Source organism: Astatotilapia calliptera, chromosome 23 (assembly GCF_900246225.1).
Source record: "Astatotilapia calliptera chromosome 23, fAstCal1.2, whole genome shotgun sequence".
Lineage (NCBI taxonomy): Eukaryota > Metazoa > Chordata > Actinopteri > Cichliformes > Cichlidae > Astatotilapia > Astatotilapia calliptera.
The window spans coordinates 4,776,199-4,802,938 of NC_039323.1; the positions used below are offsets into that span (position 1 = coordinate 4,776,199).

Sequence of the window (26,740 nt, forward strand, 5' to 3'; positions counted from 1 at the left end):
TACAATTTATTGGTTTAACTCTGTAGTGGGATATATGTAACAGTGACGTTTGCATTCTGAGGAGCTCGCATTTTTACAGCCACACCCAAAGAATATAGTATATGTATGTGGAAACTACCATATTTGCTAGGCACTAGGTATGCACAGTACATGTTAGGACACATGACAACTGCAGAGTGGCTCAATAAAAGAAATTCAGGTCCCTGACTCAGAAACGCCTGCACTGCACTGTTGATTTTTCTTAAAGTGACGGCTGGAGATTGTCGGCTTGCTTCGAGGGAGTTTCCCAGAAAAGAGGTTGTCTACATTTGTCTGTAGATTTAAGGTATTGATTGGCTGTAAGTATTGGCTTTGTACCGAGTCACTGTAATATGGAAGGTTGTTAGACTCACAAGTCAGGGATCTGACAACAAGGAAAGAAATAATAAATAGAAACCGAATCATGTCACACCAAATCCCATAAAACACAGAAACAGCCAGTATAAAATTTGCATCATATATTTTTACCTTCTAGTTGCTTATTGGTCAGTAAGAGTGAAATAATCCAAACTCGTTCGCATAATTGTACATCTATGATAATGTCGATGACACAAAATCATATCGTCGCTCGGTTGTTATGAACAGCCCTTGTATGTAAACATTTTAAACACCCTGAATCCCCACGCATTCCTCCTATTGATGACCTCAGAGAAATAAAAACTGGAATGGTAGATACTGTAGTTTAGCGTCAGAGCAGCACTGAAGCTAAGAAAAACGAGGCTCTATGAAGAAAGCACAAAAAGAAGCAAATACAGATGCTTCTGTTGCCGTTTCCACTGCCGTGACTGAGCGTGCATGTGTGTGTAAGCACAGCTGACTTACCAAAGCCTTGAGCGTGTACTGAAAAAACCGAACAGCTGAGTTTTTGTAACATTTACATAACACTAAATATGTTTGTAAAGTTGCAGAAGAAGAAAAAGTGCATTTACAGGATTGAGGGGAGCACGCTATTGACTCATCAGGGGAAAAAATAACCCCAAAATGCGCTGGTAAAAGAACCAGGCTTTGCAAGTTGACTGGGGTGTGACATTACAAAACTAACTTAAAACGCAAACAGTAGAAGAAACCATGCAGACCTCACAGCAACTGGCACGTGAGTATATACAAACTCTGTGTGGTAACTGTAGAAAAACAAGCGATGCATCCTCTGTAATACAAACAGCTTTTCTCTCCTTTAATTATTATTTTCAAGTAATATCAGTTCATACCAGATGATAATATGCATTCTGTCAGAGATTACAAAGAGATTCTTTTTTTTCAAACATTTTCTTCATCTGTTTTTTTTTTTTTTTTATAGCAGATCTACATTTACAGTAAACTAAGTTACATTAATTAATAGTCTGGTTTACATGATGCACACTATGTTTACACATAGAAATACCATGTCTGTCAAGTTAGTTTGAGTGGACAGTAAGCGCGGTTTAAACGTATCTGTTTTCAAAGACAGATGTTCAACAAATTCTCAGTAAAGTTTGGGAGCGCAGTCTAAAATATGAAATATTGCATCTTCGTTAACACCTCAAGGGCAGAACATCTTCTGCATACAGTGGTCATTCACTCCATTTCAAACAGTTATTGCTTCATGTGATAAACATCACTTTCAGACAATAGGACTGAATGAGTGTTGTCTGATTTTTATGCTAAATCACTGTGAGGTTTGCATACAAAAGAATTGCAATCGTTGGAACTTTGGTTTCACTATTTCCACACTTAATTAAAACATGGGGTTTATTTATAATTATTAAAACTGAGCTAGTAATATCTTGTGATATGAGTAAAGGTATTGACTCAGTCTGGTTTACTCTCTTTCTCTGTTACCCCATCATCCTTTACTGTGTGCTTTCCACTAGAGTAAAAATATCTAGAAACTAATTTAGTCACAAATGCATTTCCTGTCCTAACAGAGTGCCTCCAGGAAACAATGTGAAGTTCAGCAAAATACCATTCTCATAACAAGCCTCTATTAATTATTTTGGAGTAGCTAAATAGGTTCCACAGGGCATAATTTGGGGATAAAACAAAAGCACAACAGACCTCAAAAACACGATACAAAAATACTTATAAACCTTCAACTTTGTCCCATTCAGAACTCTCAAGGTGGATAACAACGCCTGAACTGAAACTAAACAAAATGAAAATGCAAAATGATCATAGGAGAGGAACTCATTATTGGCACTGTATAATGAAATCCAATTGAACGAGAACAATAACAGTCCAAACAGACCCGGGGGATTCCAATTTCCACACTCATTACCCAGTAATGGTTCAGGCATTAGTGAGATGAGGTGAATAGAATAGCAGGTCCAGGAGAAAAGGTTCCCTTCCTAATGCTTTTGGACACAAATTGCCAGTATTCCATGACCTCTTATTGAAGCCTTAATGACAGAGGCACACTGCAATATACATCCTGCAAAGTATCGGCACGGTCCTTGGCTGTGGACCAAAACCGTAGCATCAGCAGCGGCATTGAGCTTCGCGGGAGTTTCATTATCGGTGTGAATTGACTTTGGCGTAGTGACACATGGCCCAAACTGCAACTAAAGAAAAGTGAGATTAGGGGTTAGGAAAAGAATGAATTTACATTTTGATGAGGGAATTTACATTTTAACTATAAAATTTATTTTACTTGGCTGGCAGTGAATTACAATTTGTAAGGTTAAACAGAACATTTTCACAATTGTGGGATATTACCACTTACATGACTTTAGTCCATAAACCTGCACTCCAGGGGATGATGTGTGTGTTCGTCAAGCTCAGGTCCTCCATCAGAGGCCATATATATGTAATTAAAAGGAATTATATATTTACACGTCTTTATGATCTACTTAAAGCCGCATGAATCAGTTTGTAGCTACTTGAGGGCAAAAGTCTGACGTCACTTACCTTAGAAAGTTGCTCACATGAGCAGTATTACACTACATATTATTGCATCACAGTTCTTTTTTACTGGGATGCTGGTTAACTCTGTTTTGGTCTCAACAAGGTCATTAAAACATTATTCAACAGCTTGTTGCTGAATTTGTCTCTGTTGTTGCTGCTGTGCAGGTCATTTCAATATTAATCATTTGCTGGAAAAAGACTGAACAGTACAACAAACTTGCAGGTGTTAAAAAAACACCTGATTAGAGTCAGTGCTAATTTAAAGTATAGTGATTAATGCAGCTTTAAATAAAACAAACAGGCAGACATATACTGTAGAAATCAGTGGCTTGGCTTGAAGAAACAATACAATCGTAATTTCAGCATTGAGGATATTAACTGTCTGTGATCTGGGACTTATTTATCTGAGTTAAGGGCTATCAGATCTTATTAGTCTGATTTTAAAAAGTCAAAGTAGACTGCTTTTAGACTGTATACTTTGAAATATCATCATTAATATTGTGTAGTCTTGTTCTTATAAATTTGGCCTTTTGCAGCCAACCTACTGAGAAAATCTGCTCAAATATAGCAATAAGATCCCACTAAAGTGCCAACTTCTGATACTTTAAGCACATCCCTGAATCTCTTTAACTCTCATCCAACCCCAAGTTTGCATAAAATGAGGTGAAGGAAGTGGTAGTGAAGCAAATCTCCCATGTGTTGTGGATTATGTTGTGAATTAAAAACACTACTGTACCATTACCAATCTGTGCAACTAGTACTTCTGTGAGTAGAAACATCTGAGTGCTGCAATTTTAAAAGTCACCATACTGACTTTATTATATTAGAACGGTCGCCTATCAGATCCTCCCTGCTGCATCTCATTCGACATTCATACGATCGGATAGTCAAACTGGAATAAAGAGAAGAGGAACTGTAGGAGAGATAACAGAAATCTCCCCATGTTCCTGTAGTGAAGATCCTTGTTGAGTCACTCTCCAAGTGTTTTTAATCAGGTTCACAAGTTTGAGGATAGCCTGGATTTGACTTTGATGTGGTCTGTCTCAGGAAGGCTCACTAAAGAGTCCTTCTTGGGGAGTCCCGATTCTCCCAGACCAGTTCCCACTCCTCCTACTGCTACCCCTGCAACAGGTGCAAAACCATGAACAGAACCAGGGAGGGATGCTACAGGAAAGGCCCCAACAGACATCTGGTGTGGGAGAACCACCCTGTGTGGTATGCCGCTCCGGATGCCTGTGTGACCCAGTGGGGTGTGAGGGGGCTCGATGGAAGTAGAAGAGACTCGTGTAGATTGGGGTGGACTAGGGACAGCTGGTTGTCCCATCTCGTGAGGCAGTGAAGGCTGAGAAGCTGACAGTGCCCTGGCATCTTGGCTCAGACTTCCCATTTGCAAAGAATGGGTGCTCTTATGTGTGCTGGGCCTGTGCATGGGGCTGGCTATGTGCTGCTGGACTAGAGAAAGCTGTGAGCCTGAGGTGGGACCAGCCAGGGCACTGGATCCATACTGGAATGATCGCCCACCGACTGCTAGTGGGCTTTGGACAGGGGGGCTGGACAGGACCGGAGGAAAGGCACCAGAAACAAGGAGTTGAGACTGAAGTGGAGAGGCTGAGACAGGGCTCGATACACTTTGCATCACCTGAAATCTCCTCATCATCCTGGGAGACTGCAGGTTACCCAATCCCACAGAGTTTCCTTGCATCGGGGCACAAAAATTCATGGCTACAGCCTGCTGGAGAGTGGCAACTGCTGAATTGTGGGCAGAGGAACTTGGAGGCGTAAAGATCCCACCGGTCAGTGGAGGCGTCATGGACATGGCCCGTGGGCGTGGCAGATCCACCTGTTGAACCATCTCCCGATCATATTTAACTATCTCCTGGATCATCTCGTTCTCACGATTGTTGAAAACACCTGAGTTGAGATCATGCTGAACTTTGTGCATCAGGATCGAGTTCTTCTTGCCTGTAAAGACATGGAAAAAGGAAGAAGTGTTGCTATAGCAAACAGAAACAATGCAAAAAATTAAAGCAAAAACAAAACAGACTTTAATGCTATATTTCCATACCTTACAATTTGTTAATAATATGCTAAACAGAAAAAAGCTTAATTTACACATATATACTGATATAAACAAATATACTGCCTGTATCCATTTTTTGCAAACAAGCAATCCAAGACTGATGGACACGCAGACACAGAAACACCCTCTGCCTACTGTAGGGTAATGCAGAGGTGCAGGCAACCATTATTTCTGCAGTGACCTCAGTGCATATGATGTAAGAGGGAGCATTTCACTGACAATATATTAGCCCTACAGGAGAAAACACTATTTACTTCAACGTATTTCTAACGTATATGTGCAGCTAATTGACGGCTATTGCAACTGCTAATTTAACAGGTTATCAGTAAACAGCACCAACTGATGCCTTTATTGCTAAATTTGATGATCGCAAGCATCATAAACTGCAAACGAGAGATTAGTGAAACCATCTGAGGAAAAGGTCTGTGTCCCAGTTTATATGGCATGGGGAGTCTCGCCTTGTGTTTGCTGGCAGATGCTAACAGACCACATCCAAATCAGGAAGCCAACCTCTGATTTTTATGTGAAAAAAAAGAGAGAACCTGAGCTGCCAGCAAAGCACTGAATCCAGCCTTGCCAGCTCAAAGCACAGCTGGATCCAATGCTGGATGAGTGGCCCCAATTTCAGAAGCAGTTGCACAGCCGACTTGAGGCTTTTCCCCATCATCATCTCAGCTGTGAGTGCGGTGGCCAAAAACACGCACTTGAACAAGTGATGTGTGATCTATTTTCTTAGCAGAAGCATACACTTGGTGAAGTAAAAAAACAGTCACGTGATGAATCCGACACTAAAAACTGCAATTTGTCCAAGGAAAGAAAAATACAGTATATGCACTCTGATCTACAGTAACATGGAATGCACAGGGCATGAATCAATGAGTTAGAAACCATCCCAGCATGCACCAGTTCATTCCTTAATTCAGTTGTGTGTTATAAATTCATGTGGTGGTCATAATGCTTTAAAATATCAAGCTGGTTTATGTGATCTCAGACTGTAAATGACTCACAGAAATGCACTGCTTCTTATAGCAAAACCTCTTGAAAGCACTCAAAAGTAAAACAGTAAACCAGCTGGGATTATAAAGGCAGATTTGTACGAGGCATTATGATGTATGCCACTGAGGAGTGAAATGCAGAATCCCACTTAGTCCTGAAAAAACTGTCTGCACAGATAAAACTAAGACAGAGTAATTCAGGTGAAAGCAGGTGTGCATTTCAGCTGAGGGCCATCCTGGGTCACAGTAGTACTGCAGAGAAGAGAATAATGGGATCGCACAAGTTCAAACCCACTGCTGTCAGGCAAGTAAGATGACTGTGTTAGAGACTATTGTGTATGATACCTGCTGAGTGCCTTCCCTCTGATGTGAGGCCCAGATAGGCTGATAGTCAGTAAACAGGCTCTCTCTCTCTAACACTAACACCTATTCACTCTAACCAGTGGCTTACATGTGAGGAGAAGGCAACTAACGGTGAGATCAGGTGAACAAATCCTCAATATGTCAGATTTCAAGGAGAAAAGTAGAAGATTCATTGCAGGTGAGCATTAGATACTGTTTAAAACAGGAGGCAATGAAGTATGAGAAAAAAAGATGGACACTGTGATGTGTTGCTGCAGGGATTGGACATGTTGAGACCAAAGACAAGATGTTGGCAGCCTTCCTAGCAAAATCCAGATGACCCAACATCTGTTGTGCCCTGGTAACAAAAAGGGACTCACAGCAGAGCACAGCATGTAGAGAGGTTTGTGTGTTCATATGGAAACTGTAGTATTGTCAGCTCGATTCACCAGTGCGGATGGCAGCCTGGAAAGCTGACTTCAGAGCTAGGTTATTTGTAAGTGCAAAGCCTGAGATCTACTGTACATCACAAACAAAGATTATTATTCTACCACAACCAGCTGCTAAGCCAGAAGGAGAACATGAGGGGAAGGCTGATGATGATTTGGTGACTTGTGCTTCACCAGCATGATACATTTGCTGCATGTGTGGAATAAAAACACTCACAGCTTGGGAGTTTAATAGTGGAATTACAGTGTGATTATGAAAATCTGCACTAGAGTGTGCAAACACATCTATACAGGTTGATCATATTTAAACGTCAGCAGTTTTGCTTGATTCTGTGTATCAAGCAAGATTTTCCCACAGATGGGATTCTCCTGATAATGCCAACAATCAGAAAAGGGGGACACGCTGTAACATGTGTGGCCCTGGAAATGTATGATTCAATTTAGCTTTTATATAGACACACAAAAAATCAGAAGGCTTGGAGAAAATTAATCAAAAGTGTGGGTGTTCCTGGTAAGTACTGTTGCTTCATTCCAGCTCTGTGTTGAACTCCTCCTCCTCCCACTGACTTTTATGGGGATTTTATCTGCTGATAACACAGAGCTACTCTCTGAGGTGTTTGGAGGCTTGGAAAGAGGAGACAAAGGAATGCATATTTGTTGGCTTGCATCCTTGGAAATTCTCTTAGGGAAAACAGCAGTTGGAGAACTGACATTAGAGGTACATTTACATCAACTACTTACATTCCAGTCAGAACCTCATAGATCGTAGAATTCCTCCACAGACAGTAATGTACTTATTCTAAGACAGCAATTTAAGTGCAACATTACATTGGAAAAAGACCCATAGAAGAGTTGTGTATTCCACAGTACTTGTAATCAGTTGCCAAATCAAAAAAAAAAAAAATTCAATGGATTCACCAGGGAACCACCAATTTGTCTAAGTCACAAGGAGGTTGCTACCATGTTTTTTCTCTAGTGTGACTGAGCCATTGAGAGATGGAATTTCTCATAGATATGGTGGTGTTTCTTGTCATACATCCTCCTTGGGTGCTTGTAAACTGGCCATGCTGTAGTGCCAGGCTCTGCTCATCAAATGTGCATCATAAATAGCAGCGATGGATGACAATAAAAAGAGGAAAAGGCATACAACCATCTGATTGCATCCTCTAAAGTGCAAACTTGGTTGGGGATTATCATGCTTTTGAAGAAGTTGGCACTGCAAGTTGGACCACCCTCATCTGCAGAATTCAGAGATAAAGCACGGATAATACGTCACTGTTTCCACAGCAATACTAGAGATGGACCGATCCGATATTACGTATCGGTATCGGTCCGATACTGACCTAAATTACTGGATCGGATATCGGAGAAAAATAAAAAATGTAATCCGATCCATTAAATATCACGAAAGCACCTCACAAAACTTGCAACACGCTGTAACTCACCTCAGAACGTATGCATCACGTGATAGAGCAGCTGTGGCATGCAGGACCTGTGGGTGGTCTGGATAGCATGTGGAGCTTCGCTAGCAACCTGGCATTTCATCTCCGACAAAGTTATCCCCGAGAGAAGTAAAGCAAGTGTGTAAGTCCATCTCTGAATGTTTGTAAAGCATTCCCACGTTAAGCTTAACAAGCGACTGCCTCTCGCTCTCCGGCTGCTACTTCAATCGTGAAACTGCTTAAATCAGCTGATCGGCTTTTCTGTCTTGAGTCTCTCTTGTTTGTTTTTGGTCCACTTTGCGCCAGAAAGAGCAAACCAGCGGCTGAACAACAGCAGCACGTTTAAGCTTGATAAGCTGTTGTTAGAATTTATTTAATATTAATTTCTACTCGAGGATCTTTTTCTACGTAGCTGACGGCTGGTAACTGTGCAGGGGCGGATCTAGCAAAGTTTAGCCAGGGGGGCCGATAGGGCATTAACTGGGAAAAGGGGGCACAAAGACATACTTTTCTTTCTTATTCTCATTTAAAATGTCCAGCTTTTAATAAATAATTATCTGACACCCAAAGTTTTAATTTGATGTAAAATGAATAGAAGTCAATTACTGTACATAGTGACTATTAAGTCTAATATATATACCCTAGTAAGCTATAGTACTTTTTACTTTGGGAAGGTACCATCTGTGCAGTCTGCAATTTTGTTGAAGAAAGATGTTGAATCTATTTAATATTTCTTGAAAAATAATTGATTTCTGTGCATTTTTTTTTCACACTGCATCAAATTAAGGTTGATTACGTCGATTAAGCATCATGAGGTGGCGCGTGAGGGGTGGTTCCCTATTTTTTATTTATTTAATTTTGTTGTTGCTGGGAGTTGGAACCCTATTAGTTAGGTTGCTTAATATTTACGCTAAGTACTCTTTAAAATACCAGAATAGGGAGGATGGTGTAGGTCTAAGTTTATTAGATTGATCAGTATTGCTGAACTATGAAATATTTTTTTTGTATACAGGTATAACAGAATAGCTTTAGTGTAGTTGTTGTTTTAAACTTGAGTATGAACTTGCAGACTTGCAAAATGCAGCAAGATATTTTAAAAAACAGTTTTGTTGATTAAAAAACACTATATCGGATTCATATCGGTATCGGCAGATATCCAAATTTATGATATCGGTATCGGTATCGGACATAAAAAAGTGGTATCGTGCCATCTCTAAGCAATACCATTGCCAAGTAACACCTAGAGTTTCTTTTACTAGCCATTGATTAGTAGAGAATAATGACACATACAAAGAAGGTCACACAAGTGTCTCTATGGCCTCCATTAATGGCCTACACAGGTCAAACACTGTTGTCATTAAAATGCACGGATGGCTGAATCAGCATTCCTCATTCAAACTTCTAGTCATAAATGCCCGCACAGAAAACAATACATAACTACTGAAGACAATTAAGCTTAAAGATTTATTTAATCATGAAAGCTATTTAACCAACAAAGCATGTCTTTTTTATTTAGTCTCTTATGTTCTTAAGGCACCTTTTTATAGATCTCTGTGTCTTTGATCCACTTGTTTTCTTCTGAGAAAGACTGTTGAGAAAGCCAATTAAAAGAGCTCATCATTAGTGACTAGTATGCATCAAGTATGCACGGAACCCGGTGGGAATGTTTGATTGGAGGTTTGGTCTTGAAGCAGACAATCCAAGCCTCTCTTTAAATATGTGAGTTGCCTGACTGAAGTCTGCTCATGTGTGGAAACTGGCTGCTATGGCAACAGCTGGCAGGTGGCAGATTCAGGGCCTCGTGAACATATGAGGTGTGGTCATGTGATGAGGGATGTAACATTAGCTGACCTTGGGGGGCATGACGGGAGACGGAAAGTTGTTTTTAATGTGAAGGAAAATATAAACTGTCAATCAGCATTCATGAGCACATCTTTGTGTGTTTTTGTTTAATATTTGTTTTATATACATTCACTCCAGACTGAGGCTACTGAACAATCGCTGGAAAAAAAAATCAGAATTATGCATTTCAAGTAAAGTAAAAGTTTTAACTGGCTTTGCTTTTCTTCCCAAAATGGCAAATATCTACCAAAAGAGTTAAACTGCACTAAAACAACTGAGCTTAAGGAACCTAATAACATACAAAGATACATATTCACCTTTGATTTCTTTCCTGAGCCGTACACACAGCCCTTGTTGGGATCATTCATAGACTACATCCCAGCTGTCAGACCGTGCAGTGTTTTGACAGAGACATCACAGTAATGAATGAGTATGTTTTCCTTATGCTTCATTTCATCTTGTGAATGACTCATAAGCTTATGAAGACAGCAATGCGCGTGGCTTTTATCACTGAGGCATAATTATCCAAAACTAAATCTCTGTTCATATCTCTGTTCATAAATCATGTCAGAATAAATACATTTTTACTGTTTATTGTTCTTTCGCACATTTTTTCTCTTTTCTTTATTGTAGCCTAGCATGTTTCTGCATAAATTTAAGAGACGATATTGGACTGAGGAGCCTGAGTGCTGCAGTACTGCACAAAAGCCTTACAACACCCTTAATTTATTTAAATTTTGCTTCCAAAAAACTGACCTTTTTGCATTTTTAAAAGTGGTCTTTGAATACTTATTCTCTACCGTTTCTAAAGGTCTTTTTCATTTTCTATCATTTTCAGTCTTGTCCATGTACCTGACCATTTTCAGAGGATTGTTCTTTTTTGGTTTGCTGAACCATTTAACACTGAATCATTCGAGCATAAAAGGCCTCCTAACTCAAGTAGCAGCTTAGCAAAGAACCCGTTTTAAATTATATCTTTAGACATTGTGTTATCAGCAGCCGTTCACAAAAACACATAATTTGTTCCAAATTCTTAACAAGGTGATTCCCCAAGAGCTATGAGCTGAAAGCTTTGATTGGTGTGCAGTATGTTCTTAAAAAAATTGAGAAAAGTGGACAAATGGAGGACAAAAAAAGGAAGAAGTGGTAAGCCTTAAAAAGCTATCTACAACAGATGAATAGTATCTGAAAGCTGTGGTCTTAAATATCTTTTTAATCTTTTGGCTTTTGTTTTAAATTTCTAAACTTTTAATCACATCATAGTAAAACACCTACCGGAGACTACCCAAATCTATATTGAACATAATGGCAGTCTTCTTACCTATCCTGTCCAATCTGTCAATGGCAACTGTCTCAAAAGCCCTCCTCATCATGGGGTACTCCTCCAGCACCTCATTGAAATTGTCCACAGAGAGAGAATACAGGCGACAGTAGGTGTCCGCACGCACACTGGCTGTCCGTCTGCCACGGGTCAGCAGGCAGATCTCTGGAGGGGTGAGAGATACGGTCAGAACAGAAAATGGCAAACCCACAGATTTCAGTGCGTTAGACAGCAATAGAGAAAAGAAGAGAAGAGGTCTGTTAAGCAGTGCGACGCTCAGCCAAAACACTGTTACAGTACATTAAATGTTAAAATGTTCTATTATGTTTCCGCACAGGCTGTGGAAAACTCCTGGGCTTAAGAAAATGTGTGCTCAGAACAAAGGCTGTGTGTCATCAGCATGACCCGCTGAATGTAACCCTAGGTATTTCCTCATTCACTAGCACTACACTGACAGCAGTGTATAGCATATATAGAGATGTGCTCCATTGCATTCAGTTGTTTCCCTTCCCTTCTTTAGTATCTTCTTCTCTATTACTTTTTCCTTTTATTGGCTGGAGCTGACTGTTGTCTTGACAACCATATTCCCTCCTTTTCCGTTCCCTGAAAGGTTGACCTCCTCTGACTCTCTGGGGAAGGGGGAAGGGGATGTGGGGGCACCAGGATACTCCATTAAGAGCAGGCACTGCACTGGACTGTTCCTGTCTGTTTATATGAGGTTTCTCACAAACTCAGAGCAATCCAAGGAAGTCGCACTTTATTTTATTTTATCTACTTTCTAATGTCACAAAGTTAGTTATATTTCCATGTGTATCTGTTAAATCCACTACCAGACAGCAATAACATCTGTGTTTACACCCCTGTAGAAAAATAGTTTTGGTGTCTACGATGAGTAATTTTTAAAAATTATATATTTTTTGTTACCCGTCAGTTTGGGAAGTCTTAAAGCTTACAGTAACAGGTGTGGCAGACACAGGTAGCTGTAGCTGATACCTGTCTGCTAGTTGAATGAAATTCAAGTATTTTAATACTTTGTTATTGAGGACTAATTAGCACATATATGTGTATATACACATTTTTATAATATATACAGTCCATTAGATTCTCCGTTAGCATAAGCTTCTTTTCATACCGGCTGACTCTCTCTGCAAGAAAGTTTTTCCACCAAACAAAGGTACTGATGTAAGGCTACACATACATGCACTTACACATTTCTAGACAAGCGACCTATAGTGTGCAATAGAGTGCATTCATATTAATTCACTGACATCATATTAAAGCAACTGCTGGTAATCACTAGCAGTTGCTTGAAATCCACTTTTGTTAGAATTGTAGGAAAAGGCATCATGTTCAGAAAGCTCTCTTGAAATTGGAATATCCCTGTTTACACAAAACGCAGCCATTTAGATACTGGTAGCATCAATAGTGTCTACTGGGAAGTGCAGACAGAGGATAATAATACCAATGAAATTGCTGCCACTGAATTAAAAGGGTTTCCAAACCACTGGGTGACCATTTGTGGCTTGTAGACGGGGAAACTGCCATCCTTAAATATACTGAAAGAACAGAGAAAGGCTGGATGGTTAATGTGAACTGTGGCAATTTGGATCTTTGCTTCAATTTTGGATCATGATCATTGTAACCTGTTTCTGTGGCATAACCAGCTCTGTTTCCTGTTTCAGTTAATGTAATATCTGCAAATTCTCTTATTTACGGCTTCATTTTCTGATGTGTTGACAGGAATTAACCCGTTCCCCTGGGATTTTGTTGGGACACCAGAAGAATCTGAGTAACAAACTGCTTGTCCACAGGATCTGCTCACACACTGTGTAATACAGATGATGATTATGAGGTTATGTTTGGCTGTATTCACTGTGGACTTTATGGAAAGGGCATAGGGGTAAAAGAGGAAAAACCGTTCCTCAAAGTGCAATCTACCCCATCTGTGTGTGATAACTGTACAAAATGTAGTGTGGTGTGGAAAGGAGAAAATCCACGAAAAGGTTCCTTAATGTTAGAAAATCTACCAGTGGCTAAGGTTAAGTCGGATACTAAAATTTAAAAGCAGGTAAATCCAATCAAAAAACACTTTGTGCATTAGCTTGTTGGTGATGGTGACATCACCATCTACTTAGTGCTACTGACTTATTCAGAGATTTTACCACACATACACACCCCACTGGAAGTTTAACCGTGTTGTCCCCTCGGTTCTTAGCTCACTGCTAGCTGTGTGCATGGAGACCTGTGATTTCCTCCCTGGTCGCAGGCATGACTTCAAACACTCGATGTCTGACATTATAAATGGCCCCATCATCTTCATTCTGCTGTGCTAATTAGGTGTTATTAATTAGGTGTGTGTGTGTGTGTGTGTGTGTGTGTGTGAGTGTGTGAATGGATGTGTGCATGTGCGTGCTGTGCAGTCATGTCACTACAACAGTGCTCTGGGCAGCTGGCACATCAACGAAACTGTGAGTGGACAGAGCTTCTGCAGAGGGCATCGGATGTTAAAAATGCAGCCCAAAGAGTCACGCTACAGGACCTAAAAAGTGTATGTTGGTGTGTGTGTGGGTTTATGCGTGGCAATAGTAGCACCACATGCTTCTAAACAGCCACAGAGGAACAACAACCCGGGAAAGTGGGACAGAAGTCGCCGTAAGGCTGAACAAGAAGTCCAAATAAAACATTGGGGTAGTTTTTTGTTTATCTGCAAACTGCAAAAGTAACACACACATCTGTGATATTACTGAAGTGTGGGGCTGTCAAACACAAGGCCCAGGGACCAGAAATGGCCTGACAAAGACGCCAATCAGGCCCATTGGACAGCTTTGGAAAATGTGAAAGAGAGCAGAGATTTTGGACTTTTAACTGTATTTTCATAGGTTTTACAGTATTTCCTACTGATAAAGACATTGTTATTCACACTACACCAAAGTAATTGAATAATAGATAAACAATACCAATTAAACTACAAAGCTCACTGCCTTTTCTAGGCAAAACATTCTCTGTAATTTTACATATTTAATTTTTGTGCCGACTGATTTCTGTCATTTGCTACAGCAGCATTTCTTTATCGTGTAGGAAAACTGAGATTTACTGTTGAAATTGCACATTAAATGAGATTACATTTGTAATGAATTATCTTTACACAGACAGAAAGGGGAGTTTTGCTGCTTTGGCCTACTTACGATCAAAGTGAGTTTTAGGTGGACCATGATGTAAAATGAGTTTTACATCCCTGCTGCAGTGGATTCTAGTGGGAAGTAAAGTGTAAATAACCCATAGAAGAACAGAAATGAATAGAACTGAGTAGATTACTGAGTAGTTACATACCTCCAAAGTAGGAGCCATCCATCAGCTTCATGCCAATGCTTCCTTTGGTCAGGACGCTCACCACCCCGTGCTGAATGAAGTACATCTTCTTGCCAATTGTCCCCTCTCTGATGATGTAGTCTCCAGGCTGAAATACTTCAAATCTCAGTTTGGTCAGCATGGCTGTCACAAAGTTGGGATCTGCGTTGGCAAACAGCGGCATGGAGGCCACCAGCTTACGGCAGTTGAAGTTGACAATTTCCTAAATGGCAACGGGAGATACAAATGGTTAATCTGCGCAGATTTTTAGCACAGGGATTTACAGTTAAAGATACAAACACGGGTTTGGTGATAGCTGTCTGAATTAGACCATTTTATAACTAAATACATACAGAGAAGGCTGGAAGTAATCGATTTTAAACACGGGGTTACATTTTTCAGATGAAACAAGGATAAATGACTATTTTATTGAATTTATTCCATCTTATTTCATCTGTGGAGGCATGTGTGTATTCACGGGTGAGTGAGTACATCACAGAAAATGTATGGGATTTTTTTTTTTCATACCTCGCGCAGAGGCTCATTAAGCTCCTCCAGGATGCTCTCTTCATCAAACATCTTGCCCTGGTATCGGTGCTCATAGTAGTCATGGATTTTCTGTCGGAAGTCGGCTGGGAGTTTGTGGAATGACATGTACTGCTCCACTTGTTTGTACTGGAAGATGGAGAGAGGCATAGGAGAATATTAATGAGAATGAACAGAAGCATAAATCAATGAAAAGAGGATTCAGCAACTTTCTTGTTAATTTTGACACTTTGCAAAGTACGTCCGACTTTAAAGAATCACCACGGCCTTGATACAGAAGTTGCAGCAGCTGGAAAGACAATTCTCAAAAGACTGTTTCTTTGACTGTCCCCATCAGCTTCAGGTGTGCATGACCAATAAAGCAACTGAGATGTACAGCGCTGCACACACAGGGATCCTATGACCTATTTATACCTGGTAGCCATGGGAAAAAAATTGTGATGAAGTAGTTAAGGAAACATGACAGCTCTGTAAAGCCCATGAGGATTCCTCCCGCTCTGATGTGTTCAGAGAAGAAGGACGCTGTGATCATACATGCCAACTAAAGCCAGTTTCTCTCTCTCTCTCTCTCTGTCTAGTGATGCTGCTTTCACAAATGCTTTTTTTTTTTAAATGACAAATTTACAGAAAATACTATCAAGGTTTTCACCAAGGAAACGTGTTTTGTTGTTGTGCATTTCATTTTTCATGAAGAAAAAAAAAACGTGAAACAAATCTTCCATGATCTGTGAAGACTGAGGGGAAATAGGTAAATAATTAAGTGGAACTGGGCATTTGAGTGGAAAGAGTTTCTATTTAGAGAAAGGAAGATGTTTGTCACCTTTGCTTGATTAATATGTAATTATGTGGCTAGAAATAATCACGTGAAAACAGAGGTTGGCTTTGGCACATCGTGTTTGTTCACTGTAGAGTCAAATTGAACCCACTGATTCACACCATCGCGTATTCGGCACGGCAATGCTTGTCTGAAACAAATGCAGCCTGAATGTCCACTTTGTTGCTCTGTAACACATTTAATGCCTGGATTCCCTGTGAAAACAGAAGCTGCTGGACCTACTGCATAGCTTTTCCTATAATGTGAAATTGAAAGGCATGTTATTCACTGTACACAGACAGTTTTTGGATTGGCTTTACTTATTTATATCACAAATATCCATGATCCCATGGAGTTTCACATACCAGCTGTTGAGAATGGTGGGAATGAAAGAAACTTACATCCCCCCAGCTTAGCACTCATTACATCAGAGAAGGTAAAAAGTCGAAACATCCAGTTAAAAATGTTAAAAGTGTTTATCTATATGTGCTTTTCCTAGTAAATCATCTTTACTCTTGATCAAAGATATAACTAAAGTACAAGTCTAATACTATGATCAATGAGAAGCTTGAGTAATGAATATGTTTGCATATTTGAAATGTAAAAGATAAGAAATGTGTCTCCAGCCCATGAATACACATTATTCTGAAGTTTAACTGATCTAGCAAATAAAAAAAATATAAAAATGTATCTAATAACAGATCTCTCTTCCCTCCTTGCTGTATAAAAAATATGTAAATCTCTACACTACACACGCTATTAACACCCTGAGGGCGAAAATGTGACCATGTGATTTTGAAAAATGAGCCGATAAGATTACCCATGAAACCAGTGCAGTGCACTTCACTTCCTGTTATATCAGCAGGCACACCAACACAAAATGATGCATAAAGATGCAACATGCACACACAAAAAGGGAGAAAAAAAGACTCAAAGAAAATCATAAAAGTGGAGAATAATATTAATGAATCTAGAACTGTAATCAATACTGGCTAAAGAGAGTATGGCCCTGTGGATGGGGTTGCTTAATGTTACATAAGGCCCCTCTCTCTTTCCCTCCCAACTTTGTGTAATAAACACTGTGAGTCACACCTCTATAGAATAAACTGTCAGTGGAATGAGTAGTAGATTCTAGCCTGACGCTCACAGTTAGATTTAAAGGACAGCATGTATGGAGGGTCAGCAGCAGGAGCACTCACAGTGACCTTGCTTGTAGTGGTCAAAGACACATGCATTGGGAAGGATGGCTTGCTCTCCAGGAAATTACATTTTGCCACATTGTGAAGTGACATATGGCTTTGTGACTAAAACGCAGGCTTGACCCTGGTGGCATGGGTGTCACAGCAAATCACAAGATACTTTATGCAACACCTACTGTACTAGCTGTCGCAGTATGACATCATTTAACTGTTTTCTCTCCAAATATAAAGTGAATGGATTTGACAAAAACAACAACAACGACAAAAAAAACGTGGCTTTATGTAAGAATTGCAACAATGGCAGAAAGGAGTCACCTTTGGTCCTGTTTTCAGGAAAACATAATAAAGTTCTCGAGGCAGTTGGACTGTTCTAAATCCGCTCCATCTGCTATAATCCATTCACAATATTTCTGTTTATTATTTCAGAGTTCCCTAATACTCTTTCATTCTCTTTCCTTGTAACTGTCTGGTATTATACTGTTCTGCGATGCAGGTACTCCACAAATAGATACATGTACATACATATAGTAATGAATTACCTTACATAGGTACATGATAAAATATATGCCATGTCTTAGGTAGATCGCCCACTTTAATGAACAGCATAATGAAATTACACCTGCAAAAACAATTTGATGCTTCCTCCTCTTTCTTATGTAAACTAATTTTAATCTCCATCTCTTTCAGTCTTAATTAATTGCCTTGGGTCTTGGTTAATTTAGCATGAAAGGCCAGTACTAAATGAAACCTTACAGGTTGTCTTCCTCAGCCATCTGCTCAGATTTTGAGCATATGCTGAAAGTCAACACATAATCCAAACAACGACAAAATGGTATCTATAAAATGGTATATACATAATGAAGGGGGATTCCTGCAAAATGAATGTACCTGATTTAAAAAAACGGTTTAACTTGACAAATTCCTTCCCGTTCACCATGTGTCAGTAACAATAAAGATTACGCCAACTTCCATAATATCTGACTCACTCAGTCAAGCGCAGGGATAAACGGGAAGGCTCCAATTAAGTGTTGCCTGCCCAGTGATTCAGTATGTGACAGCTTCAATTAAACTAGAATGACAACTCTCTCGCGAGCTTGCTTCCTCGTTCTCCTACTACTTGAAATTGGTTGGTGAAGAAGCCGAGCTTTACTGCCTTTCTGATTTTCGCAGCATTAGACTCAGATTAGTGACTACGTCAGTCAAAGTTAGCAGGACAGGAGTGATGTTCAAAAGGCCTCATGCTTGAAGAAAAAGATGTTTATAAGTGAACAAGAAACAATTGATGGTCTCTCATGAGGATATATTAGGAAATGATGTTGTGGAAATGCAAAAGAACAAAGGGGAAAGATGGCCGGTGGCTGTTGTTTGAACTCGGTTAATGCTGTCAATCATGCTGGATAACAGAGACAATAGAAGGTGTATGAAAATCCAAGTTCATAGCCACATCCAGTTAATGCACACTTACAAATGTAATACTTGCCACTTAAGAGAGCAAGTTTTAAAAAAATTGAATACAACAGGGCTTGTTTTGTTTTCAAGTCTCAAGCAAAGATCATCATAATTTTTCAGTTTTATTTTGCCTGATCACTTCCTTTGTTTCTTTGTGTTAATACATAGCTTCCCGGCTTTCTTTACCCTGTTTATCTACCTGTGCTCTGATGTATATTTTACTTTGTTAATCACTTTGATGCCAGGTCTCTCTTGGAAATGAGATTTTTAATCTCAATGAGATTTTTTACCTGGATAAATAAAGGATTAATCACTTTCCTTGCATGTCTCTGTCAGTTTTACCTTTTTCTTTTTCTTTTTTATCCCTTATTCAACTTCTTGTGTGTATTTATAGTTTCCCTAAATATATCTGTGCATCTGTTTAAAGATTGCTCTTTCATCATTGTAATTGCCTTTGATTGTACAAACAAATACATCCACGTCAGGTGCAGATGATATGCTTCTGAATTGTAGTAATAATGGACTCTAAATTTACAAAGTGTGCCCAAGGAGAAAGATGACACTGAAATCAGGTTCTTCTGTAGGACTTGTATGAAGCAAAGTATTTTTTTTTTATAAAATTAAGTCAGAGAGTCTGGAGGTCATAGCTGCAGAAGTTGCACAGATTTTCTATTTTTTTAATTGGCCATAAAGCCCTAGTTGGTGGCTTGCAAGCATGATGCATGGCTGTCACTGTAAGCTGCCACAGAGGGAAAGGAGAAATTGAATTGGTGCTCGTATTAATGGGCCATGTCACTGAGAGTCATGGCATGAGATGTGACGGTCTTATATCTGTCTGTGTGTGAGCTGTTCTAAGTCTATAAAACCTAAGTCAATTTCAGCTGTACCCTTTTAGCTTTTGACTGAAGAGTGGAGACAGACCCATGGGTTATTATCATTATTACTGTTACTATAATAATAGATTTTAACATATTTCAAAAATTACACCGATAACACTGATTTCTTAATGGCACATAAGACTAACAAAATAGGATTACACATGATTATATCAAAGGATATAATTTACATTTTGACACAGATTCGCACCGCCTTCATGGATTTTTACACAAGTTTAGGTGTATTCATGAATGTTTAATTGATTACAGAAAGACTTTAACACGGAACCAGCAGAAGTCGCTGTTTAGCCAAACATTCGATAATGAGCGTCAACTGCAAAGGAGAGTCTGGCATTTCTCACTTTAAGCCTTGAGAAGTGTCTGTGAGCTCCACAAAGGGCAAGTAAGTGGATGCTAAGTAAAAATATTTTTGGGGGTCAAACTTCAGATGATGTAGATCTGATCTATCACATGCAAGAGATGGGTCCCAAGTTGTCCAGGTCAGGACTCAAGTGATTGTCTAGGTTATAAAGTGAGTAGTTCTTGAAGTCGCTGTTTGATGTGTTAAGGCCAAGTGCATCTCTGCTCATCATGTGAGTCCCCAGGGGTCACATCTTCCTCCTCTCACCACTGTTTGGACACACTGCTCCGTGGCTCTTTAGGGGAGGAAGTGATGGGGTAGGAGGAGAGGGAGTACAGTTACATAAGGGCTAATGCCCTCTGTCCATGTGCGGTGTCCGCTACCAGATGGTGTATTGCCCAACAGTCAAGGGCGAATGGACACATAAAACAGGGGAGAGATGGAAGAATGAAGACGGGAAGAGGGTTTTCAAAGATCCAGGGTCCAAGCACCAAAAGAACACTTCATGATATTTGACACTGTAAAAGTCAAAAGAATATCATCTAACAATTAAATAAAAAATTAAAACATGTTCTAAAATATTTATATTCTACTATTTTCTCTCTAAAATAACAGCAAATATCTGTAAAAGAATGAGACACCATTGTTCGGAGGTCTTGAGCAACCCCCCATATTGTTATATTTTGCAAGAACAATGGTCAGTGAGTCCAGTGATACATTGAAATATAAGCAAATATAAGCATACAGTATTTGGTTTGCGCAATTCTTATAACAAACATGAAAGTCCATGTTTGGTTTGACCACCTTTATTCTTCAACACAGTCTAAAAGCTCTTAGGATGTTGGCTGCCTTTTGTTCCGTTCTCTGTCATGATCCCACGTTATTTCTATAAAGTTGAAGTCTGGGCTCCTGGAAGGCCAGTCCATGACTGATAGTGTTCCATTGTGTATGACTTTACAACACTGGTAGTGTGTTTGAGAAAATGAAGGTGCAGTAGGCATATTCCAGATGGGAATGCATGGTGGATCAAAGAAAGATGGTACATTTACGCATTCAGAGTTACATTGACAATATCTCTAAAGCCTCTAGTTGAAATGCAGCCCCCAAACATGATATGGCCTCCACCGTGTTTTACAGATGACTGTTGTACTTCTCCCCTGACCTCGCCCTCCAGATGCATCTAGTTAATTCTTTGCTAAGCTGTCTGTTATGTGTAGACACAACATTGGTTCATCCCAAGAGTTAGATCCTTTTTTATGTTAAAATGATTAAATGGGGAGTTTGTATTGCATACTGCGTACTGCAAACACATGACGGACTATCATCATGTGACTATCACGTGGCCAGAAGTTCACCTCAGTGAAGTTATGAAAAGAAATAGGCAGATACACTAAATTTAAACCAAAATTAATGTTTTAAAAATTGAATTCAAACATCCTGACAGAAGCAATGGCTCTCTGGATCCATAGTCTTTGCTGTGAGCGGTTATCATTAAAGGTACTTTGTAGTTGCCATTTGCACCCAGCAACCTTAGATCTGTAGACTGCCCCACTCAAAGAAATCCATCACTAATTCAGCACCATCTTTTAAATCCACTTCTCAAAATACACTCCCGTAGACTTGCTTTTATGTGATTGCCTTTTGATCTTGCCAACTTTTAACCTTGCGATGCTTACCCATGCATTTAAAAAAAAAAAAAAAATCTAATTTCATTTCACAGAGTTGTTTTTCCTTTTGATCATGTTTTCTATTTTTATTTCCCAGCTGTATTTTATTCTTTATTCATTTGTCTTTTCATTATTTAATTTTTGCCCTTTCTGCTTGCTTGTTATGAATTTTGTGAACTACATTTGGGCAATTGCTATTTTCAACGTTTCTCATTTTTGTTGTCATTATACTACCTCTTCAAAGGAGGTTATGTTGATTCTGCCCATGTTTGTCTGTTAGCAAAAAGCCAGAAAGGTGATTTCAATTGAATTTGCTTTGCATTTTTTTTTGCCTTATTGGAATCAGTACTACACCACTCCCATTTGTACCTCAACACATCTTCGACCACCTTAAACTTTTTTCACCCTTTACTGAGCTTATTTGGTAGACATATACATGCTACTTTATTGTGACTGGGTTTCAGTTGGGCTGTTTTTTCATTAATGCCATAAATCTAAATAAGGCCATCTTGCATTAAACACAGATTACAGCCCTTTCTCTAACAGCAACTCAAGAGATACTGGGGAAAAAAACAGAAAGGGGAAATGAGAGTCTGACTCCATGCTGCAGTCTGCTTTGTGTCAGTTATATGTTTCTGTGTTTTATTAATGCTGTGACGTCTGTAGCTTCAATTCCTGCCGTCTTTCAGATCCACAATTCTTCCATGATGCAGAACAGTGAAATAATAAACAGCACAGCTAAACAGTGCAAGGCTGGACCGAGCCAACTTATCCAACATCCAGTCATTCGTGACTGTTTGTTCATCATTAACCACTGAACTAAACAGTGCATCACAGCGGTTCATAATACGTCCTGCCAACAGATAACAGGCTGGAGACAGAGCTATGAGCTGGAACTCGCCAAGCTGACAAAACAGATTCTTTTTGTAGGATAGTCTAAATGCTAGCAACAGCATTAACTTGTATTGACATAACACAAAGTCAACAGTTAGCGCTTGCATGCTGTGTCAAGACAGAAATGTCATAACTTCCGCACTAAGCATCTTCTCCTGTTTGCATGCACTGCCCAAAGAGAGATGTGGATCTGTTTACTGTGGGATGGAGTTTGACATGCTGGCATTTTTCTGCTTTTATCAGAGCTGACATATATTGTTTGATTATTGGTCTGTCTATAATTTGGATCATAAATAGAGACAGTATGTGTGAGATAAGAGGGGGATGTTGTGTTAATGGGAAAGTGGTCATCAGTGCTTCCCAATGTTTTCTTTCTTTACAGCATATCCCTGTCAGATGAACAGTATTTCAACCAATATTTATATCTATAAGTAGTTTTATGGATTATGTGAGCAGTGTTTACCTGTTTTAAAGTTCTAACCTCTCTCTTAAGTATTTAAATGTTTTATCACTACTTTTAGCAAACTATATCTGCTTGCTTCAGTAAGTAGCTTTAAAACAATTGTTGGCATTGTGCTGATGTTGCAACTGGCTCGGGCTGATAGGAGGTACAGGGCAGTCCAGATGTAGCTAGTGGCAAAATCACTAAGGGTCAGTTTCATAGCAGTGTTGCTTTAATGTTTTTGTCTCCTAAAGATAAATGTGCAGACAGTGCTTACCACGTCTTAAAAGGAAATCAATGAGATGAACAAAAACATGCAATACGTTTCACCATATCATTATTTATTTAACAAAGCACTGAGCTAAAATGCAGAAGCAGCCGTGACTCAGGACCATTGTGGAGGAATTGTACCCAACTTATATCTAGGTTTGTGAGCATTCATTTTTGCGCAGCTCTCTACCACAGCATTTCAATCTGGCTGAGGTCTAGGCCATAGCTGCACTTGTTTTTTTAATGTATGATATGCTATGTTTGGTTTTTGCCAAACAGAGAGGTGTGCGTTATGGCCTCTTTAGTCTTGTCTGTACAAACGACGTTGTTCTAGAAGTGTTGTGGTTAGTTCAGATGATGCTTTACAAATATAAGCTGTGCTTTCTCCTGGAAACCCTTCCTAATAATAATAATCATTTATACTTCTTCAGCCTTGTTGGCAATGGCAATTTTATTCATGCAATACATATTTCATTATACGCCAACTCAAACACGCTAAGTAAGGCTTGTAGACTCCGAGCTCTTGGGCTTTTCGCACTTTACCTGGGTGTAGGTTGAATTTCCTAGGGCGTCTACTCCTGGGAGGACTGGCAGCTGTGTTGAATGTTTTCCCATTGTAGAGTAATTAACTTCAGAATTGGCAATGGCCTTGCAACACTTTCCATATTGATGAGCAGCAGCAGCGATAACAGATTCTTTGAAATTATTATTATTATCTTTCCTCCATCACTTTGTGTCAACATGTCTGAATTCTGCAGAACAGCCAAAACTCTGTGTTTATAGAGATCCTCGCACTTGCTAATGATCAATTAATAAAGTGAGTGAAAATGATTTAATTTCATTTGATACACTTAACAAAGTTACCAAACACTTTATAAAGGAATAAAACTGTTGATTTCAAATCATTTCTTTATTATAATTCATTGTTTCACTTTTGGTAAATGGCCTGTATTTGTATCGCGCTTTACTAGTCCCTAAGGACCCCAAAGCACTTTACACATCCAGTCATCCACCCATTCACACACACATTCACACACTAGTAATGGCAAGTTACATTGTAGCCACAGCCACCCTGGGGCGCACTGACAGAGGCGAGGCTGCCGGACACTGGCGCCACCGGGCCCTCTGACCACCACCAGTAGGCAACGGGTGAAGCGTCTTGCCCAAGGACACAACGACCGAGACTGTTCGAGCCGGGGCTTGAATCGGCAACCTTCCAATTACAAGGCAACCTCCCAACTTTTGAGCCACGATCGCCCTATTTTACTAAATAGGGTCAATTCTGTGACCGTGCAATGTTTGCAGTTTATCATATCTGTATGGATCGGTATGGGATCAGATAGCATGAGACATCTTCACATCACCCAGTATCTAAGGAAACTAACAAGACACAGAGCACCAATAACACTGTCACCATTAAGAAAAAGCAGGAGCAAGCTCCCCTCCATGGTCTGCAGAGTCCTAAAGCTTTGATCTGCTGTTGTACAGAGACGACAGACTGGCTGAAGCCCAGTGAGCTGAACCCATGAATATCGAACTGATAGAGCAGAAGCTGTTCCTATCAAAATAGGTTGGAGCCAAATGAGCGACCCATCTCTGTTCATTAGTATGTGATAACCTTATCCATGTTGCTGTAAGGCACAAACTGTGACTTTTTATTTCTTTTTGGAGTCTCCTTATGAGATCAGAAAGGAACAGAGGGACCCCCTGATCTATGCCACCAGTGAGCTAAAGATAGACTGTGATAAACTCAACCCCCTTATTTTTTGTTGTTTATTTCAACAAAATACTAAAAATTACAGTATCGCTTGCAGTACAACTTGCTAACTCAGTTATGCTGTTAGATTTACCACACTGGTAAAGTGGAACTAAATTAAATTTTGCTTGTGTTGCTAACACCTGGGATAAATTGAATTTAAGAAAAAAATATCATCAGCAATCCTTTCCAGAAAAGGGGTCCCAGTAATCCAGGATAATCCACAAAAACACAGTCCACTGTTCTCAGGCAGATTATTTCCTCAGAAGGGAGAAACTGTTCCAAAGATGAGTGCAGATAGTGTGGTTTGAGGATTATTGATTTTAAAAGACATAAAATAAAATGTTTTAAAGTCCTGAAAATACGATCGAATATCAAGGGAAATAAAAAGCAAAACAATTATTTTGTGAACTCGCAAAAAAGTAGTTGTTTTGAGGGGGTCAGAATCTTCATTATATATCATCACCAAGCTGATTTGGCAAACGCCCTGGGAAACATTTGTCTATCCTAGGACTACAATATGCATTTTTATCTCACTTTTGCGTCTCCATCCACACATGAGTAAAAAATCTAGTGTCTCACCTTTCATGCAGTAATTAAACAGAGGCATTACAAACAAGAAAATAATACTTTTGTTAAAATATTAATATTAATACCAGCTTTAACTAACTGTCCCAAACATGTCTGCTTCACCTGAATTCCAAATTTTCCTTTTTTAAATGGTGATACACCAACGGTGAGTCAGAGCCCTACCTTTTCTTGGTACTGACGTCTAGATGAGTCAAGTGACTGGATGAGCGCGGTGGCATGGCCGATGAACATGGCATAGCAGGTGGCTCCTACAATCATACTGAGCATGGTCAGCCAGATGTCCGACATGCTCTCTGGGGCTTGTCTTCCATATCCAATGCACAGCATGTGGCTCATGGCTTTAAAGAGGGCAAAGGAGTACAGCTCGCTCCATGTGTCGTTCTGTAGAAAGAAATATGAGGGTAAGAATCAGTTTAGTAAACAAAATATAAGTTAAAGAAAAAAATATTGAAGAGATTGGAAAGAAATAAGAGAAATCAAGATCCTAGAATAACCTCCACTTTCATATTTTTGGTTTCATGCTTTGGCTTTGACACCTGAAACACTCTTCTTATCTTCTTTGCTGAAGATATACTGTTCATACACATTAGACTGATGCAAGAGAGGGTGAATTAAAGAATGAGCCATCTAAAGAGTAAGACATTCCTGTGGTCTGTGGTTCCGTGTGTGGTGATTGTTTCAGGTTTAGCCCAATCATCATCGTTGAAAAACATCCTCTCACCTTGGCTACGCAGAAGAAGATGGAAACACAGTGTTTGGTTAATGAGGAGCTCATACATCTACCTACTCCAGTGTGTCTTTGATTGGTTCTGGCACACTCATTCTACCTTAGGGTTCATTAGAAAGCCCTCCACAGGCACTACTGAACCTCACATCCTCCCCTCAAATGGCTGTATTCTCACACATACACACATGTACCACAGTATGTGTGTGTATGTGTGTTTCTTCTGCGGCTCCTCAACCTGTCAGCCACTGATTGACTACACATATTTTTCTCTGGCATTTGCATTAAATTTAAGATTCAAGTTCTGCTAGTTTTGGAAGAGGTAAAAAAGGATGTACTGGAGAAGGAATGCTGTCAGGTCTTTATAATTTAGCATTTTAAAGGTGATTTGGAGGAATGCAAATAAAGAAGATG

General features: G+C 39.5%; 1 protein-coding gene across 2 annotated transcripts in view; it reads right to left on the bottom strand.

Annotated features, from left to right (window-relative positions):
• The window catches only part of hcn2b (hyperpolarization activated cyclic nucleotide-gated potassium channel 2b), a 44,312-nt gene continuing 17,572 nt past the window's right edge, over nt 1–26,740 (bottom strand). Inside the window, exons 4-9 of one of the 2 annotated variants that reach the window (XR_003271271.1) lie at nt 25,765–25,983; nt 15,267–15,413; nt 14,721–14,961; nt 11,391–11,555; nt 2,738–4,881; nt 1–2,576 (exon numbers count right to left, since the gene is read on the bottom strand). Coding sequence is in view for 1 of the 2 variants with exons in the window: in XM_026159549.1 (XP_026015334.1) it covers nt 3,917–4,881; nt 11,391–11,555; nt 14,721–14,961; nt 15,267–15,413; nt 25,765–25,983 (1,737 nt within the window). In the remaining variant the exon portion in view is untranslated. Of the gene's footprint in view, nt 2,577–2,631; nt 4,882–11,390; nt 11,556–14,720; nt 14,962–15,266; nt 15,414–25,764; nt 25,984–26,740 lie in introns of those variants that run through there. The other variant, XM_026159549.1, reaches the window with a different exon arrangement.